The sequence below is a fragment of the Eulemur rufifrons genome, chromosome 7 (assembly GCF_041146395.1).
Source record: "Eulemur rufifrons isolate Redbay chromosome 7, OSU_ERuf_1, whole genome shotgun sequence".
In the NCBI taxonomy this organism is placed as follows: domain Eukaryota; kingdom Metazoa; phylum Chordata; class Mammalia; order Primates; family Lemuridae; genus Eulemur; species Eulemur rufifrons.
Genome location: NC_090989.1, coordinates 81,105,437 through 81,124,969, shown reverse-complemented (window position 1 = coordinate 81,124,969; position 19,533 = coordinate 81,105,437). Strand labels below are relative to the sequence as shown.

General features: G+C 46.5%; 1 protein-coding gene and 1 long non-coding RNA gene across 2 annotated transcripts in view; both read left to right on the top strand.

Annotated features, from left to right (window-relative positions):
- LOC138386459 (uncharacterized) overlaps positions 1-19,533 on the top strand; it is a 121,067-nt gene that overhangs the window by 90,073 nt on the left and 11,461 nt on the right. Inside the window, exon 4 of the long non-coding RNA XR_011233883.1 lies at positions 5,788-5,895. This is a non-coding gene — a long non-coding RNA (uncharacterized lncRNA). The remainder of the gene's footprint in view (positions 1-5,787; positions 5,896-19,533) is intronic.
- On the top strand, positions 2,518-5,035 carry SOX2 (SRY-box transcription factor 2). The gene has a single exon (XM_069472879.1). The coding sequence runs from the start codon at positions 2,946-2,948 to the stop codon at positions 3,906-3,908; it is 963 nt and encodes a 320-aa protein (XP_069328980.1). The 5' UTR covers positions 2,518-2,945; the 3' UTR covers positions 3,909-5,035.

The following is a 19,533-nucleotide window of genomic DNA, read 5'->3' as shown; positions in this document are numbered from 1 at the left end:
TCTGCTCTTCATGGCGTCTGGACAATAATAATTCATTCATATGTTGAATCTCATAATTTGTACCTATTTTTTTCCATGGTTTAACTTCTCGCTTGAGATTGTATGTATATTTTTAAGTTAAGCAAATTAAATCTGATTCTTATGATTTAGTTCCACAGCTTATATATGTTAACTTTTCTTTTCTTTAGATTATGTGTAAATAGTTTGATCTTCCATCCCCCTCATTTTTTTCCTTTATTTCCAAACACCTACTTTTAAAGATAAAAGTAGTAGTCTTGGGAAAGCGAATCTACCAGCAGGGGGCGCACCAGCCACATCCCTGAAACCAGCCGCGCTGAAAAGCCGGTGGCCGCCTTCTCTTTTCCAGATTGTCAACCTTTTCTCTTTCTTAATCTTCAGGTCTGTGTTTAGCTTAATATTACACCTCGATTAAACATAAAGCATTGCTGTATTTTGAATAGTACCGAATATTCATGCGTTTTGAGAAGGCCAGTCTCACCCTTTCTGGGTGCCCAAGAACTAAAGCAAACCATAACTTAAGAGAAAAAGGAAAACCTTGGTGGGGGGCGGGCAGGATGGTTGACTGGAAATAATAATTTATTAAGAAAAGTCTGCAGGATTCTTTTTTCACAACTTTTCTGGGTTTCCAGTGAGCACATTTAGCTTGAATTTGACAATAACAGACAGGCCTGGGAGGGCAGAGATTGGAGAAGTTGAGGGAGGAAAGGAGAAGGGCAGTTGTGGGAAGAAGGTTAGTAAGGAACAAAAACAGTGCACAGTTTTGTGAAGATAATAAATGGAACGTGGCTGGTAGATACTATTCAGTACATTTTCTTAGTGTGAGTAAGGGTAGATCAGGGGAGGAGGGGGGCGGAGAAAGTGTTACAGAAGAAAGAAAATAAGTAACCCTGATGGTTTAAGCCCTTTATAAAAAAGAAATGGCATCAGGGTTTTTTTCTTTCTCCTCCCCCCCCCCCTTTGTAGTCAAGTGCATTTTAGCCACAAAGATCCCAACAAGAGAGTGGAAGGAAACTTAGACGAGGCTTTGTTTGACTCCGTGTAGCGACAACAAGAGAAACAAAACTACCTATTTGTAACGGACGTGCTGCCATTGCCCTCCGCATTGAGCGCCTACCTATTGAAATCTTTACGTCGGGACAATGGGAGAGCGGCTAAAATTACCCTCTTGGGTCCTGGGCGGGCAAGATTCCTGACCCTCTACCCCCGCCCCATCCCATCCTCCTCCAGCCCGGCCTTTGCTGGGCTCCCCCTTCCCAAGTCCTGGCCTCCTCCCTGCGCGCGCTGCCTGCACCTGTGCCTGGAGAGCACCGCCCCCGCCTCCTAGGCCCAGAGCCCCTCTGCAGCGCAGCCCCAGACCTGCTCGGCCGGGCTCTGCGGCCACCACGATAGAAGTCAGCGGGGGAAATGCCAGGGCTGATTCTGCTTGGGTCCTGGGAACTCTGCGTGGGAGGGAGTTTGCGAGTGCAGCCCCAAAGCCACCTCTGTACAGTGCCACGGGATGCCAGGAAGTTGAATTACCCTCCCCCATAGCCTGCACTTTTGAGCGTCCTTCTGTTTCTCTCTTTCCTTCCCCAGCCTGCATTTGAACCTGCACAGCTGAAATCCTTCTTTGGGGGATGCTTGGGAGGAAAATGGGGAGAGGGGAAGAGAGTACCAGCATCCCCTTTGCACCGACTGAATGGAGACAGACTGGTGGGAGATGTGGCTGGGGGTAAGAGGGCAAGCTGTGAGGTCCCGGGCCAAAGAGCTGAGTTGGACAAGGAAATGGCAGTTTCCCAAGGCCCTGCCCGTCCTCAGCCCTGGCCGCAAAGTCCGAGCAGGGTTTATTTTGAAGAACAGAGAAAGTTACGTGGAAGCAAGGGTTTTGTGGACAGACGTCGTGGCCTCCTATGTTCTTGTAGGGCCGGTGTAAGGAGTGAGTGCTGGCACCTGTAAAGGGCAGAGGGCAAGGGGAAGAGCGAGCTAAGGGAGAAGCACACGAGGGGCTGGAGTTGGGGGGAAGCGCTGCGGATGCGCGGGAGGACAATGACACGCCAACTCCTGCACTGCCCATTTCCAGAAATACTAGTTGGACAGTCGCCCCGAGCCACCCACCATGCCCTGCCCCACCCCCTACACCTTAGCTGCTTCCCGCGCCCCTTCCTCATTTCAGTACCCTGCACCAAAAAGTAAATCCATATTAAGTTTAAAGGGAAAAAAAAACACGTAGTCCTAGTGCTGTTTACCCACTTCCTTCGAAAAGGCGTGTGGTGTGACCTGTTGCTGCGAGAGGGGATACAAAGGTTTCTCAGTGGCTGGCAGGCTGGCTCTGGGAGCCGCCTCCCCCTCCTGGCCCTCCCCCTCCTCCCCCTGCCTCCCCCGCGCGGCCGGCGGCGCGCTAGGCCCCGCCCCTTTTCATGCAAAACCCAGCAGCGAGGCTGGGCTCGAGTGGAGGAGCCGCCGCGCGCTGATTGGTCGCTAGAAACCCATTTATTCCCTGACAGCCCCCGTCACATGGATGGTTGTCTATTAACTTGTTCAAAAAAGTATCAGGAGTTGTCAAGGCAGAGAAGAGAGTGTTTGCAAAAGGGGGAAAGTAGTTTGCTGCCTCTTTAAGACTAGGACTGAGAGAAAGAAGAGGAGAGAGAAAGAAAGGAGAGAAGTTTGAGCCCCAGGCTTAAGCCTTTCCAAAAAATAATAATAACAATCATCGGCGGCGGCAGGATCGGCCAGAGGAGGAGGGAAGCTCTTTTTTTGATCCTGATTCCAGTTTGCCTCTCTTTTTTTCCCCCAAATTATTCTTCATCTCATTTTCCGCGCGGAGCCCTGCGCTCCCGACACCCCCGCCCGCCTCCCCTCCTCCCCCCGCCCGCGGGCCCCCCAAAGTCCCGGCCGGGCCGAGGGTCGGCGGCCGCCGGCGGGCCGGGCCCACGCACAGCGCCCGCATGTACAACATGATGGAGACGGAGCTGAAGCCGCCGGGCCCGCAGCAAACTTCGGGGGGCGGCGGCGGCGGCGGCGGCAACTCCACCGCGGCGGCGGCGGGCGGCAACCAGAAGAACAGCCCGGACCGCGTCAAGCGGCCCATGAACGCTTTCATGGTGTGGTCCCGCGGGCAGCGGCGCAAGATGGCCCAGGAGAACCCCAAGATGCATAACTCGGAGATCAGCAAGCGCCTGGGCGCCGAGTGGAAACTTTTGTCGGAGACGGAGAAGCGGCCGTTCATCGACGAGGCCAAGCGGCTGCGAGCGCTGCACATGAAGGAGCACCCGGATTATAAATACCGGCCCCGGCGGAAAACCAAGACGCTCATGAAGAAGGATAAGTACACGCTGCCCGGCGGGCTGCTGGCCCCCGGCGGCAACAGCATGGCGAGCGGGGTCGGGGTGGGCGCCGGCCTGGGCGCGGGCGTGAATCAGCGCATGGACAGTTACGCGCACATGAACGGCTGGAGCAATGGCAGCTACAGCATGATGCAGGACCAGCTGGGCTATCCGCAGCACCCGGGCCTCAACGCGCACGGCGCCGCGCAGATGCAGCCCATGCACCGCTACGACGTGAGCGCCCTGCAGTACAACTCCATGACCAGCTCGCAGACCTACATGAACGGCTCGCCCACCTACAGCATGTCCTACTCCCAGCAGGGCACCCCTGGCATGGCTCTTGGCTCCATGGGTTCGGTGGTCAAGTCCGAGGCCAGCTCCAGCCCCCCTGTGGTTACCTCTTCCTCCCACTCCAGGGCGCCCTGCCAGGCCGGGGACCTCCGGGACATGATCAGCATGTACCTCCCCGGCGCCGAGGTGCCGGAACCCGCCGCTCCCAGCAGACTTCACATGTCTCAGCACTACCAGAGCGGCCCGGTGCCGGGCACGGCCATTAACGGCACACTGCCCCTCTCGCACATGTGAGGGCCGGACAGCGAACTGGAGAAAGGAGAAATTCTCAAAGAAAAACGAGGGAAATGGGAGGGGTGCAAAAAAGGAGAATAAGAAACAGCATGGAGAAAAACCCGGTGCGCTAAAAAACAAAAACAACAAAAAACAAAAAAAGCTCATCACTCACAGCAAATGACAGCTGCAAAAGAGAACACCAATCCCATCCACACTCACGCAAAACCCGCCATGCCGACAAGAAAACTTTTATGAGAGAGATCCTGGACTTCTTTTTGGGGGACTATTTTTGTACAGAGTAAACCGGGGGTGGGTTGGGGAGGGAGGGGGAATGGACCTTGTATAGATCTGGAGGAAAGAAAGCTACGCAAAACTTTTTAAAAGTTCTAGTGGTACGGTAGGAGCTTTGCAGGAAGTTTGCAAAAGTCTTTACCAATAATATTTAGAGCTAGTCTCCAAGCGACGAAAAAAATGTTTTAATATTTGCAAGCAACTTTTGTACAGTATTTATCGAGATAAACATGGCAATCAAAATGTCCATTGTTTATAAGCTGAGAATTTGCCAATATTTTTCAAGGAGAGGTTTCTTGCTGCATTTTGATTGTGCAGCTGAAATTTGGGACAGTTGCAAACGTGGAAAGAAGAAAATTATTCAAATTTGGACATTTTAATTGTTTAAAAATTGTACAAAAGGAAAAAATTAGAATAAGTACTGGCAAACCATCTCTGTGGTCTTGTTTAAAAGGGCAAAAGTTTTAGATTGTACTAAATTTTTTAACTTACTGTTAAAAGCAAAAATGGCCATGCAGGTTGACATCGTTGGTAATTTATAATAGCTTTTGTTCAATCCCAACTTCCCATTTTGTTCAGATAAAAAACAACATGAAATTACTGTGTTTGAAATATTTTCTTATGGTTTGTAATATTTCTGTAAATTTATTGTGATATTTTAAGGTTTCCCTCCCTTATTTTCCGTAGTTGTATTTTAAAAGATTCGGCTCTGTATTATTTGAATCAGTCTGCCGAGAATCCATGTATATATTTGAACTAATATCATCCTTATAACAGGTACATTTTCAACTTAAGTTTTTACTCCATTATGCACAGTTTGAGATAAATAAATTTTTGAAATATGGACACTGAAATTATGCTTGAGTCTTTCATTTATTCGGATAACACTGTGATTATTCATTACTTCCCAGGAAATTATAATACTGTGCTCAGCCAAGAAAGCAAAATACCAAAAACCTCGGTATTACTAGTCCAGCGTCATGTGCTAACATTAACTACAAAAAAGAAATGGCTGGATGATTAATAAGTACTCTGGAAAAATTGAAATGCTTCTGTCATTTCTAAAATAGAAACTAGATACATATATTGTAAATCCACCCCCTCCTTTTCTAGGCAGCATGAATAAGCAGGATGGGGACTTAAACTGATTTATGCCACTTGTTGCCAGAAAGGATTCAATTCTGAAATTTTTCATGTAGTTTAGCAGATGGGGTATTGAGCCAAATCAGAACCAGGTTGGCTGGTTTTGTTTTCATTTTCTTCACAGCACAATGGTCCTTTGAAACCTGGTTATAGGGGAAAATGATGCTTCTTGTATCAGAATAATTGCAAACTAGACATGCAAAGTGTTCATCTGCTGGGTGGGTGTTTGGATTACTCTGGCCCTGCTATTGTCTGAGAGGAAACAAGTGGTTTGCTTTCTTTGTTCCTTGACTTCATAAACTTTCTCCTCTACATTTTCCTGTTTAGGGGCAAGGGAAAGCAAAGAACGTCTTGCAAAACTCCCCGACTTATCACGGACATAGTTTTTTTTTTTTTTATTATTTATTTTCTTTTTTCCCCTCTCTCTCCCTCCCTCCCCGAATTCCATTTCTTAAATTGGCAGCGCGGGTCCAAGCCTGTAGCCCCAAATCGGATAATCTCTGCAGCTGATAACAAGCAAAACAGAAGCCAGGCAACAGCCATATTAAAGAAGAAAACAATCAACTCTGAGGTAGATATTTTACTTTGTCCGGTCTAATCACATTTGGAGATGATTATGCTTTTGATCTGTTAACAATGTTTTACTACAGTAGTAGAGAAGTGGGGGGAGGGGAAAGGGGTGGGGAAACAAGATTGGATTTGTTGTTTTCTTTTGCCCTAGGAAAGGTAAAGAAAGGCTATAGTTGTCCTCAGTGGGAGCGGAAAAGTTGGGGAATCGCTTTGGTCTTTGAATTAGCGATGCTTCTGCATCACAACCGACCCTCGCTTTGGGGCAGCCGGAGAACCTGTGACCTAGTCAGGGACTTTTCTTCTTTATTTACTACTTGCTTCGCTCATCTTCCCCTGCCCAAGGGGACCAGGAACCAAGAGTCGGGCATTCTTGAGAGTACGGGTTTGCTACCCAATTTCAAGAGGTTGTCGTGTCAACTTGCTGCAACTTTGGAGAAGTTGGAATTCCGGCAGCGCCTTCTGCCCTTGAGTAAAGTACCCGCTGCAACCACTAAGTTAGGTCATCCTTTTGGTTTGCATCTTCTCTTTTCCAAGAAAGTATTTCTTCCTCATGGTGTTGCTAATGTTAGTTCTGGGCTGAACTGGGGATATCTCATATTCTTGTACTTTTCATTTCTTCTGGATTGCTTTATTTTAGGTATGTATTGGTTTTTATTACTTATTACTTTTTTAACCTCATTTTTAGGGTAACATTATACTGGAAAGGGACAATTATTATTCCAGTTACCAATTCTAAGCGAGGCATTTTCCCCCTTAATTAATGCAGAGACTCTAAAAGAATTTCCCCTGGCCTGGCCAGCCATTGTAATGCATATACGGATTATTCACGTGGTAATGAGCACATTCGCCAGTTCTTGCTCACACATACGAATAAAAGAAACTTTGAATAAAGATCCAAATGATCATGCTGGGGCAGTGAGGAGGATATTCCCGGAATTTGAGTCAATCAGCTATATAGAGTGTATATATTTGAAAAATAGAGATATATTAGAAATATGTATAGGGATTTTGAGTAATTGCACTGCACTAACCTCCCATTAAAAAAAAAAAAAAAAGAACCGACAGAATCAGACTAAAAAGCAATCTTTGCAAAATGCTCAGGTTCAAATATTTTGCAAGAGGAAAGAGAGCACAATATTTTGGGAAGTTGAACTAGCTTTGAGTAATTGTCACTGTCTGCATAAAGCAAGAGAACTGTTCCCCCTCCCATCCCTCCGTATCTCTAACTAAATAGTTGGAAATGGAAGCGAAATTATTTTGTTTGCAAATATAAATGCTTTTGATAAACTGCTTCTCAGGAAAATGATATATATCACAAGACATCATTCACTTGATTGGGTTAAATAGGTCCCCAAAATATGTAATTTCATGGCTCGATTAATATTAAACATATAATATTTTAATACATTTGACTAACCAAAAAAAATAATAATATGATTTTCAAGAAGGAGAGTAAATCCACAAACTTGCCCAGAGGTGGTTATCTTATGGTGCTGAAGATAGTTGTTGAGTGTTTAGTTCTTTCCTCGGGATATTATTCTGCTCAATGAAACCACGCAATTTCCAGTCAAAGGGAGTGAATTTAAATGTTTTGTTAACCTTATACACTGAATAGAAATGTGCAAAAGGATGAGATTATAGTTTGTTCTCTCTGCAATTTTTTTCTCTCCCAAGCCCACCCACCCCCATACTTTAAATAAAGAGCGTTAAAATATTTTGCTGAGCTGTAGTAGATTAGCAAGGTTTCTTGCCAATGCTGGGAAGCTGGTATTACAGACCGTCCCAGGGGAAAATGGCTCACATTAACCACTAAATGAATATTTGACAAGGGCTCATTCGGAGGTATTATTACTATAAACGTGTCCCTACTGGACTTTTCAAGGGTCAAAGAGCAACACTTCAATTAATTATTTAGACTGCTAGTAGATTTGGTTGTAATAGCTGTACTTATTTCTAGAAACCGACACATTCTTACAGTAGGAAAATCTCAGGAGAATCTTCTCCATCAGCAATACCTTGGATTGAAATACACAAGGAGCCCTGGCATTCTAAAGCTGACTTTTTCATAAAACCTTTTCCTAGGCTGGTGGGGGGGGGGGCGGTGGAAGTGGATCATAGTCTTTTCTGTTTCATTGATTATTTTTGGTTTAAAAGGAAAAAAAAAACAAGAACATAAAAATTTATCTTAATTTCCACGTAATGTCTGGTAAGGTCTTTTAGGGACTTACAATTTGGGGAGAAAGGGAAGGGTGTTTATTTATAACCTTTGCCTTTTCTAAGTAGAGATGTCACAGGGTTTCAGAGACTCTGAAGGCCTGGAATTTAGACAGGGTACACATTCCTATTTGCCAATAATATTCAGGCTTTAAAATGGATGACTCCATAGGCTGAGTACTCTTAGTTCTAGCAGTCTCAGAATAAATTGGGGTACAATGTAGTCCCTCCCTCCCTCCCCACCTATTGGTCTGAACACTGCAAGGTGCAGTGGGGGAGCGAATGTTCCATTTCTGCCGTGTCATAAGTTCCTCTGTGGCCCTAGGTAAAATGGTAAGGGAATGATTTTGAGGGTAAGATTCCTTGACAATAATATACATTGAATGAATAAGAGATAAGCTGTGAAGGGGGGGTGGGAAGCAGTAATTACAAACCCAATTCATTCAGCTTTTCAGAACTTTTGTTGTGGGAGCTCCATTGACGGGTTTTGAGCTGCCAGTTTTCTCACATTAAAAAGAACTGATCAGCGCCTCAGGGGGACAAGAAATACCGCTTAACTGCATCGTGATGGGGTCTTCATTTAGAACCATTACAAGAAGAAAATTAAACAGTGCCTTTGTGTGCACAAGGTTTACTTTTCAACTGCTAACAGTTTATAGCTAACTGCTCTGAGATTGAAGTTTGACTATGGTTTGATCACCTGCTGATTGGCACTGCTTATTTATTTATTTGTTATAATTAAGAGAGCTTTTTATCTGCTCCCTCCTTTATTTCTTGCTCTTGGAGAATTTTTAAAAACAGGTCCTCATATTTTTCTTTGTGGAAGGAGTATCCTTTGACATGAACTTTAGCAGGGACTTGAGTTCTCATTCCCCAACCCCCCTCTGCATTATTGCCTTAATATAATTTGCATTTCATTCTCTCTCTCTCTCTCTCTCTCTCTTTTTTTTTCTCCTGCTGCATTTCCTTGCTCTCAGAGCTAAGGTTGCTTTTCAGGCCAAAAATGGGGTTGTGAATAGGGGTTGATTTATTTCTTGGCTTTGCTTTCTTGTTTTGGCCTAAGTTGGAAGAGGGATGGGTGGATTCCCCTAGAGACTTGGTCTATAAGGTGAACCCCTTAAAGAAGGAAGAAAAGGGGAAACTCTGACCTTAACTGTGAAAATATGGATAAAGTCCAAAGGGACACAGCCTCTGAACTTCCAGAGTAAGACGCCGTGGAAGGAGCTTTCCAAAGACAGGGAAGTTACCCAAACCAGAGAATTGGTTTAGTGTCTTTCATGGTAATTTTCTATTAAAAACTTTCCTGGAAACCTGACCTCTGATACCAGGGAAGGAGACTTGTAACTTCCTCTCTTCCTTCTGACGATGCTGTCCAGTTTTACAATTCTCGTTTTCAGTTTGCATATTTTGCTTCTGTTTCCTTTAAAAAATAATGGACTTGACTTTCTTATTCTGACTAAGGAGACTTCTCTTTGGAAGGGTGGAGTATTAAGATAAGTTTCCCATGGCAGAAAGCTCTCCTTCTGTACTGCAGGTTCAGATGAATTTTTATATTTCGGTATAATGGTGATATTTCTAATTCCTTAAGCGCTATGCTCAGTTTCTTTCCCAAAGCAAATAGAACGTCCTCTCTTTTCGGGACTCAAAGACAGTTGCTGCTTCTAGGCGTTTGAACTTGAGATGCTTGTTCTACTTTGAAAAGAAGTGTCAGGTGATTTAGAAGCTCTGAAAAGTCATTCGTTTTATTACCCTCGTCTGCCTGCATGTACAGAATGAAGTGTGCACTGTTTTATATAGATTTCAGCGCTTTGAACTATCATTTGCCTCGTTCTCCCGGCTTTGGTGCGGGACACCGGCGAGGGGCAGTGAGCGCGCCGGCCTCCCGCCGGCTGCCCTAGGGAGCGCGCAGCGCCGGGTGGCGAGCTGACGCGCCGGCACATCCAGGCCGAAGCTGACAGGCACCCCGCCGGGGGACCTGACTGACGTCAGCATGGCCCTGACCACAGCCCCTACAGGGCTCCCCGGGAAGGTGCTGTGTGGGGCTTGCGTTCTCTCTGCCCGGGCTCTGCCCAGAGGGCCGCTTTCCCTCTCCCTCAGCCCTGCACTGTCCCGCGTCGGACAAGTCTAGAAAGTCTGCGGGGTGTGGGGGCCCTCGCCGCTCCAGAGCCCTCTGCCTCCCGCACCCCAGCCCCAGCCTTCTCCACGTTGACCTCGTGACCCCGGAGATGGTTTCCAAGCTTCAAACTTCCCACATCGGAGATTGTCGACCCAAATCCTGCCTTCCTCCTGCCTCTCACCCTAGTTCTCTACTTTTAAGGGGTTGCTTGTCCCTGTTTGTGGACAAGCCTCACCACTAAGTGATCTCTTTTAGTCATTCCTGATCAGAGGCCGCGGATTGACGTGGCTGTGGGAAGCAACGGGAGCAATTTGGGATCCCCGGAATATTGGGCCCCTCTGGGAGGAGAGCAGGTAGCAATGGGAAGATGCAGACCCTTCACTTTCAGATGTGTAAAATAGGTATTAAAATATAGTTATCTCGAAGAAGATGAATACAAAACACCTAACACAAAATAGACTTAATTGATAACTATGACTTTTCTTACTGTCCAACACAATTAGGTGGTAGGGAAGGGAAGCAGTTCTCATGGTAGACTACAGGGACCAATACAGAAGCTCGGGTCCCTTCTCTCCTTCCTAGTTCTGGGCAGTGAAAATGGCTTGTTCACACCACCCTTCTTACTTTTACAGTGCTCTTTCTGGTTTAAGGTTTGCCTAGGAAGTTATCTTGCAAACTTGCCATCCCTGGGTATCTTCCTGAAGGGAGGGATCCCGGCATTCCGGGCAGGAGCAGCCCCCACCCGTAGAAGGCAGAAAAATAATTACTGTATTAAAAGGAGCCATGAATTCTTCCCGAGGGTTCTTATCGCCCGCGGCCAGGCCAGAAGCGGGACTGCGCCCCCACCCCCACCTCGTGACGTCAGCGCCCGCAGGGCCTCGGGGATGAAATGATTCGTTTGAGTGTTCCAGAAAGGGCAATGTGAGTGCTTGCGGGGCAAGGCCAGTGCAGCCAGGCTCCATTACCACTACCCAGACCCAGTTTGGGGGGGCTGCTGATGCTCCTCAGTCCCCAAAACATAACCACACACACATGGGCCACAACCTTCAGTATGTTTATAGTCACACATACATCCCTGGTCACTGGAGCTCCCTTCTTCATATAAATTTTTAAGTTATTTGATTTACTAGCTAAAATTTGTTATGGGATCTGAGTGACTTGTTTTTGTTGTGCTTCTGTTTGATTTGTTTTTAGATGTTTAACAAATTACACAAAGCCTTTACAAAGTACTCTGTAGCTTCATTTGGTCACCCATAAGTTTCAGCGGTGATTTAAGAACTGAACTTAGAAGAATTTTCTGGTTCTCATATTGCACAATGGTTAGGACAGTTGTTCCTGACTTACCATTGCTATGCCATTTCTATTTTCTCTTCCCTCCCATTCCTAATAATATGTACAGCTTTTAATAATCTTGTTAGAATCAAGTATTGCTAAGAGAACTTCTTTAAACTGTGATTCAAATTGTAGATAAGAAGAAAAACATTTGGTCAGTGAGATGTAAGTGGGATAAAATTATTGTTTTGGTGGAAAGTGCCTTGGCTTTTCCAGGAGATGCACTTCCCAAGTTTTCTTTCCAACCCTCAAATCAATTTAATTCATTGAATGCCCTTCCAGTGGGAAGGATCCTGGAAATTAGGCCTTATGTTCTGATATTGGTCCAGGATCTCACAGAGTAACGATTTAGGGAGAATTAGCCAATATTTTGCATGCAGTCAGTTTAGTATCAGCTCACATCCAGGTCGATTTGACTATCACACTTAACAGCTCAAATCTGGGTTGTTGCATAACATTACAGTTTAATCAGTCTGGAATACTAAGTGGCAAACCTGTCTTCTCCTTCTCAAGTTCCTCCTCTCTTTCTCTGTTTCTCCTTCCTTCCACCTCCAAGGAAACTATCTTAAAATCAAGTTTCCCTGTGAGAGTTTGTTTACCCCAACTTCTGTTAAACTAGACTAACACTCTCTCATCAGCTTTCTAAACACTCTCATCAGCTTTGTGGAATGGTGCAAAAACATCTTGGAATCCAAGATGGCAAAATAAACTTGAGCATATGGGGGGAAGACTGTTGTTAAGATATTGATTTAAATGTTTAACTCACACTTCAGTCCCAATGCTTCCCTTACTATCCAATCTTGCTTCCTTTGGTGCCTACTCCTGGTTCTTGGGTACCCTACCTCTGTAGCAAGCTGATTCCCTGGCATAAATTATGAATGCATATCAAGCAGGCCCATCTGATAAGATAAATCAGAGGTTTTTCTCTTTTGCACATTTCCGCTTTTATTCCCATTGAAACTTCTCCCTGCCCCATGCTGCAGTGTCTTTCTACCAAACTTAATATTCACATATAAACTACAGAGATATGTTCTCAGAAAAATCAGGTAATCCCCCCCCCACCCCCAGGAAGCCTTACAAGTTAAGGATACAAAATATTTCATGGTTAGTTGCATGAGCTTCCAAATTAGCTGCATATAAAGTATTTTAAGATTTTTTTTTTTTTTTTTTTTTGGCTGTCACTGGCTGGCAATACTCATTTTGTGTGTGTGTGTTGGTTTGAAAAGCAGGAAGAAATGTAATGAATTGAGTGCTGTCAGAGATGTCTTCTGTTTGAACAATCTGCGATGGGCTGAATGGCAGGGACTCCCTCATCCAGTGCAGGTGCAGTAGAGCTGGGGAAGGGGGGAGGGGGGCTCCCTCTGTTCAGTCAAAAAGCACCATTCTCCACAATAGACCACACACTGACAGCCAGCGTGACATCAACTCACACTTTCATACTTTTCCCCCCATCCATAGTTCTGAGTTCACAAAGTGGCCATACAGTAGCCTTGGTTAGGTTCCTTTAATGAACATTTTGTGGTTCCTATGACCAACATTGAAATCTGTGGAGCCCTGGGAGGAACAAATAGATTTTTAATCATGAGTTCCAAACCAAAATGTATAGCTATAGATATTAAAAGTAAGCTGGTCTCTCCACTCTCTCCCAATACATTTTCAGATCATCTGGGGCCCACAGCAGCCCCATATGATCTGAAAACTCCAAGTCCTTCTAAGTTTTTTTAGGTTCCAAGACACTGTTTTCCACGTCCTGGGAGAGATCAAACAGGAAAGGAGAGAAAGCACGAATTTCATGTATTTATTTAAATTTAAGAGGACCTCTAGTATTTTATTATGCTGCGTGAGAGGGTTAATCCTGCAAATGAACGGACATTAATCTTGTGGAGTGGAGTTCTGTCCGCTTTTGAATTGGTTTTATTGGGAAGAGGGGTGTGGAGAAAAAGAAAGGGGTTAGCAAAGGCAGCAACTGTTTTAAAACTCTGGACAAGGATGCTATCACTTTTTGGCCACCCCGCTGCTGCAAGGACCAGACTGTCGGACCTTCGAAGACTTCGTTTTACATTTGTTTAAACCCAGGCCTTGGTGCCTCAAGTTTTAAACAGAATTACTCAAGAAGGGGACGCTACTAGAGAAACTATTCTAAGTCAATCTCTTTATCCCCCACCTCGGTCCCGTCCTCACTCCTCTCCTCCCCCACCCTCTTCGCCGCTTCTTAGTCTGGGATCTGAACATTTTAGCTGAAAGAGGGAGGGGCGAGGAAAGGGCCATGCGGGCGAGGACAGTTCCCTCAGTGCCACCGCCGGGCCTGGCGAGATCCCCGCGGCCCTGCCACTGGCTGATTTCCCCTCTCTGCCTTGACTTGCTGAAGCATCGCGCCCAGGAAAATTGCTCTCTACTTGCTCATTTTTTAAAAACCATGTAGCTGCATAATTTTTCATCGTGGCCACAAAATTAATTTTCTAGCCCCCGAAGCAAAACGTTTCTATCATTTGCCTAAACATTGTTCAGCGTATGAAGGTGGAATAGGTAGACCTCCTAGGACAGCGGTCACAATCCTCCCCCACCAGCCCCCGCATGGAGACAAGGAGCTCCGGGTCTGGCGGGGCGGGGCGCGGGGCAAGAGGATTTGATGTGCAGGACAAGCAAAGGATAAATTCTTTAAAACCTCAAATAACACAAATAGAAATGGTAAGAGTGCTGTGAAGCCCTTTGCTTGTGACTACTACGAGTCTCTGGGTGGCCCGCATTAGGTATGCCTACGGCGCCTACTAAAGTCTGGGCCCTAGGAGAGGCGTCTCCCGCCCCTCGACCCACAGCCCGCCGCTACTTGATAGCTAACGCGTCTCCCGACCGGTACACACCCACAATTAATCTTTCTTATTAAAGCCTCCATTCTGCACCCAAGGGGCGACTCAAACCTATTTAGATTTCCTTGGTTGGCTGCACAAATTTAAGTGGGCAAAGAGTTATAAACCTAATAACACAGGGCGAGAGAGAGTGATTTGAGTAGAGAAGACGCAAGATTCACTAGGGTTGTAAGGATGCTTCGGGCCTTGCCCACCCCGGGCATCTACCTCGGGGAGCACGCCAGGCTCTGGGAAAGGCAGTGAACCTCACATACCACACACATGTGCACACCCCTACACCCCTACCCCCTTCGCTCACAGGTACAGTTGCATGGAGATTGCCTCTTCCGGATTTCTTATAAACCCCTCCCAGAAAGACAGAATTCTCAGAGCATCCCGAACTAGGAAACTTGCAGGGAACCAGGACGGTTTGCACTGTTTGGGATTAATTGAGAATAATTAACACTGGAGATCGTTAATCACCACTTTGCTGCTCTCTCCCTCCTTTCGGGTCTGCGGCGTCTGCCTCTTTCGCTCCCGCTGCCGGCGCGGGTATGCTGGTGAAAGTAAAGATGTCGCGGTGGCTGTCACCCAGTTCGGCTGTACTTTTTTAAACGCTCGCATATTGTTTGATTACTAATTCGAGTTAATATGATCTTTATGGCAACATAACAGTGGATAATTGGCCTTTTTTTCTGAACAACAATGTAAATCACAATCGCTTTATTATTTAATAACGTCAAACGCTTCGTTGGATTGGCCCCGACCGAGAAGACCTTTTCTTTCTAGACAGTGTTGTGGAGGAAGAACAATGAAGATCTAATTGTGGAGATTTCATAAGTTGGCTCCCGTAAATGAACAGCTTAGATATGGAAGTTCCAGCAGATGTGGGCACTATTCGCCGTAGAAACTCTACCCCTCACCCCCATATATACAGTCCAAACCTCTATTGGAGGTTTTTTGTGGTGGTCGTGGTGGTCCTTAGATCCTAGCAACCACCTAAAGTTTCCAGTAGTAATTAGAGCTTTTATCGGGCTTGCTCTTCAGTCCTTTCTATTGCCGATTTAACATTAAGGCATTAAGTCCACACACCAAATTAGCGCGACTCCCAAATAGCCACAAACCGCTTATGCACTCCTTCCTTGACTTTGATTGTTGGACACGGAGAGCACCGGCCTGGAGCTTTTTTGGTTTTACTTTGTTTTGATTTCATTTTATAAATGGATTCTCTATCTCAGTGTCTTTGGAATATACTTGTTTCAGGCAGAGTTTTGCAAGGGACACGAGCCATTATTTTGCAAATGCGTGGAAGAGCAGACGAAACCCAGAGACCCCTCAAATGCAGACGACAATGCTTAGAAGGAATGGGTCCCCGCTGCTCGAATGAAAGATTAATTACATTTGCCCCCAAAGCCTCATTTCTAACGGTCTCTATCGCGGCTTTTGCCGTCACTGGAGGACTGCTGTCTTTGGGGTCTTCAGACTTCGGAGTCCTTTGCAAATGGAGAGCCCCCATTATTTGGAATTCGGGTCAAGGAGAAAGACTCCGAGCCTACAGCAGTTTTTGTTTTTGCGTGTGCCCGCCTCTCCATTTTATTCAACTTCCCCTGCCTGTCGGGAAGCAGAACAATTCGCTACCCACTCCCCCGCCCTCCACCCGGCTTCTAAGATAAACAGGAGGTGCGAAATGCTTCGCCTGCACACGCGCCCTCGGGGCCCCCTCTCCCTGCAACCCCCTGCCACCGACCTTGCAGCTGTCCCCACACCAGACCTGGGTGGAGACATCCTTCTTTTCCCTTCCCACTTGCATTTTAAAAACATCACATTGACCGTTCTAGAGTAATGTTCATATTTTCGGCCCTCCATGCCACCCTTCAATTTCTTCCTCGTCCACTCTCTCCCTTTCTGAGGACCGAAAAAGTGACGGGGAAAGGCTGAAGAACTGGAGAAAGCAGTGGATTTTCAAAACTTACTCACCCCCCCACCCCCAAACACACACCACCTTTTAAAGTAGCATTTTACCACAAGGAGTGCATTTGGGAAACTTTCCCTAACAGGAGTTGGGCGCAGTGTTATTCTTCTCCGTGGGTCTGCTGGCCTTCCCGCCCCCACTGGACAATGCGCGCTTTGAGGCTCGGTGGCCTCCAGGCAGCGGGAGACGAGGGGACTGGGCAGCCTTCCTCCGAGGGGCCCGCAGCTGGGGGAGCGCCAGGCAGAGAGCAGGGGCGGGGAGGCGGGCCACGCAGGAAGGAAAACCATAAAAGTACCATTTTTCCCCCCAGCCCGGCACAGAGGCAGGCTTTGAGGACATAGGGGCAGGGCAGCTGGGGCGGGGTAGGGGGTGAGAGATTTTGCGTTTTGTTTCTTTCTTTTACTCCCTCCACCACCACCACCCCCATCTAAACATTTTATTTTGGCGCAGAATTATGCACCCTAGGTTTTCCAACCCCCTCGTCCTCCACTTGGTAAGCTGGTCTTGGGTTAACAATATCTCAACCAGGGGCTTTAACGCTCAGACCCCCTCCACGCCCCAGCCTCTGTCTTCTCGGCGCCCTCCCCATCGCCAAACCTAGCACTCGAGTTGGGGCGCCCTGGGGAAAAAAAAACCTGGTTAGGTACTCTGGGACACTACTTTCTATTTGGGTTTTTTGTCTCCCGAAGAGAACACCACCACCCTCACCCTCTCTAGGCAGCCTTTAGGAGAGGACCTCTGAGATCAGCAGAAGCCCTCAGATGGTCACCATATTGGTGGAAGCGTTTGTCTGATGTTGTAAAACGTATACCAAATGGGGCGTCAGGGCCACGTGCTGTGCCTTCGAAAAGCCGCCGCGGGCCCTGCTTTTCAGAGTTGCGGAAGCCGGGGCTGGCGTGGAGGGGGCGCTGAAACCACGGGCGGGCTTCAGGGGCCTACGCTGCGCTGCAGATCTGGCCTCTGCGCTGAGTGAAGCGAATTATCTGGAGCGTGTTTGATCTGGGGCTGCGCAGTCAGCTTCTGCTTTATTTGTTTGTTTTGTAATCTCATATTTAGCAAGCCGGGACGGTGGCAGCAAGGGAGAAAGGAAAGGATGGAGGAGGGGGCTTCGCGGTAACCACACCCCTTCCTAATGAGTTAATTTCCATATCTGCGCCTCCCGCGTGTAGCGCCCTCTTTTTTCCCCAGGCTACAGTGCTGTAGCGTCTTGCGCAACGCACACACCTCCACTCTGGATTCAAACGAAAAAGCTCGTGGTAAGAGCAGAAAATTGGTCTATTGATACATTCGCTCCGAGTGTTGATCTTGGCATCCCCGGCAGCCGGTTAATTCCCCCCACCACCGGCCCCCCAGCGGGTCGCACACGGATTGCCGAGGGTTCGCAGACACTCAGGCAGACAGCTGACAGAAACCGACATAGCCTCCGCCTTTCTCTGCTTCCAGCTGTCCGACCCTCATGTCCCTTTCTTTTTACCCAACTCCGGATTTTTTCCTCCTCAAGGTGAGGGCAGTGAGAGCAGCGAGGGCAGGTGCGGCACAGAAAGGGGGGAAATAATCTCAAACGAATGAATCAAAAGTGAAAGTTTCAAACTGAATACCGGCCCTGCTGGAGAAAAATGTAGTCTGGCACTCAAGGGAGGCCCGAGTGTGGGCACGTAAAAGAGGGAAGGAAGGAAACTGAGGTTGTGAGATTGTGTCCATAGCCTGGGTCGGTTGAAAGTTGTAAAGAAAGTGAAGAAGTTTCGAAAGAGCCCTCAGAAAACTCAAGGCGGCTTTCAGCTGCTTCCAGCCTGGTTTCCTATACATTTTTGTGGTGATTCTGCTCAGGAAATTGGCGAAAGAAACAGATTGTCACAATTGCTCACCGCCCCCCTGCCCCCACCACCCTGCTTACTTCGCGGCGCGCATTAAGATGTGGGCTCGGGCTTGAGCTCCAAAATAGCTTGCTTGTCAATTGCGAGCTGTAGCAATATCAAAGTGAACTGTCCCAAGTAACTCTTGTCTAGAAGCTGGGAAGAAGCTTAAGCAGCTCTCTTTAATGATGATTTGTAGCTCGGCGAGGGGCACGGACAGCAAACACCCCGCAGGTGTGTGCCGTAACACCACCATCCGGACTTGAATGTAGATTACTCTGGCGATCGTTTGATCGGCCCTTTGAAACCCTTTACAATTGCCTGTGACGAACGGCCAGTCTCAGTTTTTCTCTGAATAATGCCTTGAGGGTAAGTCCTCCGGGCTTTTAAAGAGCTCTAGTATTTTTTTTTTTTTAAGAAGAAAAAGAAAAACGTTCGATTTTAGTTTAGACCTCGTCAACTTTTAGTTGCTAACAGGCATCACTCAAGCCAATCAATACTTAATGACCATTACCTTTGCTGTCTTCCCCGAAGCCATATGCTATAGGTAGATAGATAGATATAAATATAAATATATATATATAATGTAGGTATATATATGTATAGTATATAGGTATATACACGCTGCGTTAATAGGGAGAACAAAGGTAATTTTCATTTCATTTTCTTTAGTTTCAAACCACCTTGCTTGTTTATAGATGTTTGTGTGTGTTTATTATAAACATGCTTTATTATTAATGCCATTGTTAATCTTGTCTTAATGCCTTCTCTGTTGTCTCTGAATTATATCTATTCAGTGGGAGTTTAACTTAAACATTAAAGCTTTCCAAAGTAAAACTCTGGAGTTTAACCCCCGTCAGCACCTTCACACCAACTCCCATCATGAAAATGAAAGAGGTAGTGCTGTTCAACCTTTAATATTTACTTAGAGTATTTACATAAGGGGAGGAAAATGAACTTTTGTCTAAAACGTACAACAAGCGGTACTTTGATTTTATAAAATAAATGTCAACAAATGCAAGGGCTTATCAAACTAGGATGGGGGGCAGGGGGGGTAGAAGTGCAGTTGGATTAAAGGCCCATTGCTACCACTTCAGACTACAAAGGGTTACACATAAATAAGTGCTGAATTTGCCTATTGCAAAAGTTTTCTTGGTGCTTTCTAAGTCACAACAGGGGAGGGGAAAGCTGTCGTTTATTATCCAGCTCTGAGCAGGAGCAGACCCCAGTACCAAGGGGCTCTTAGCTTTGGCCGGCAGAAGAGGGGTAGCCTTTCAACAGCAGCCCCCTTTGTTCTCCTGATCTC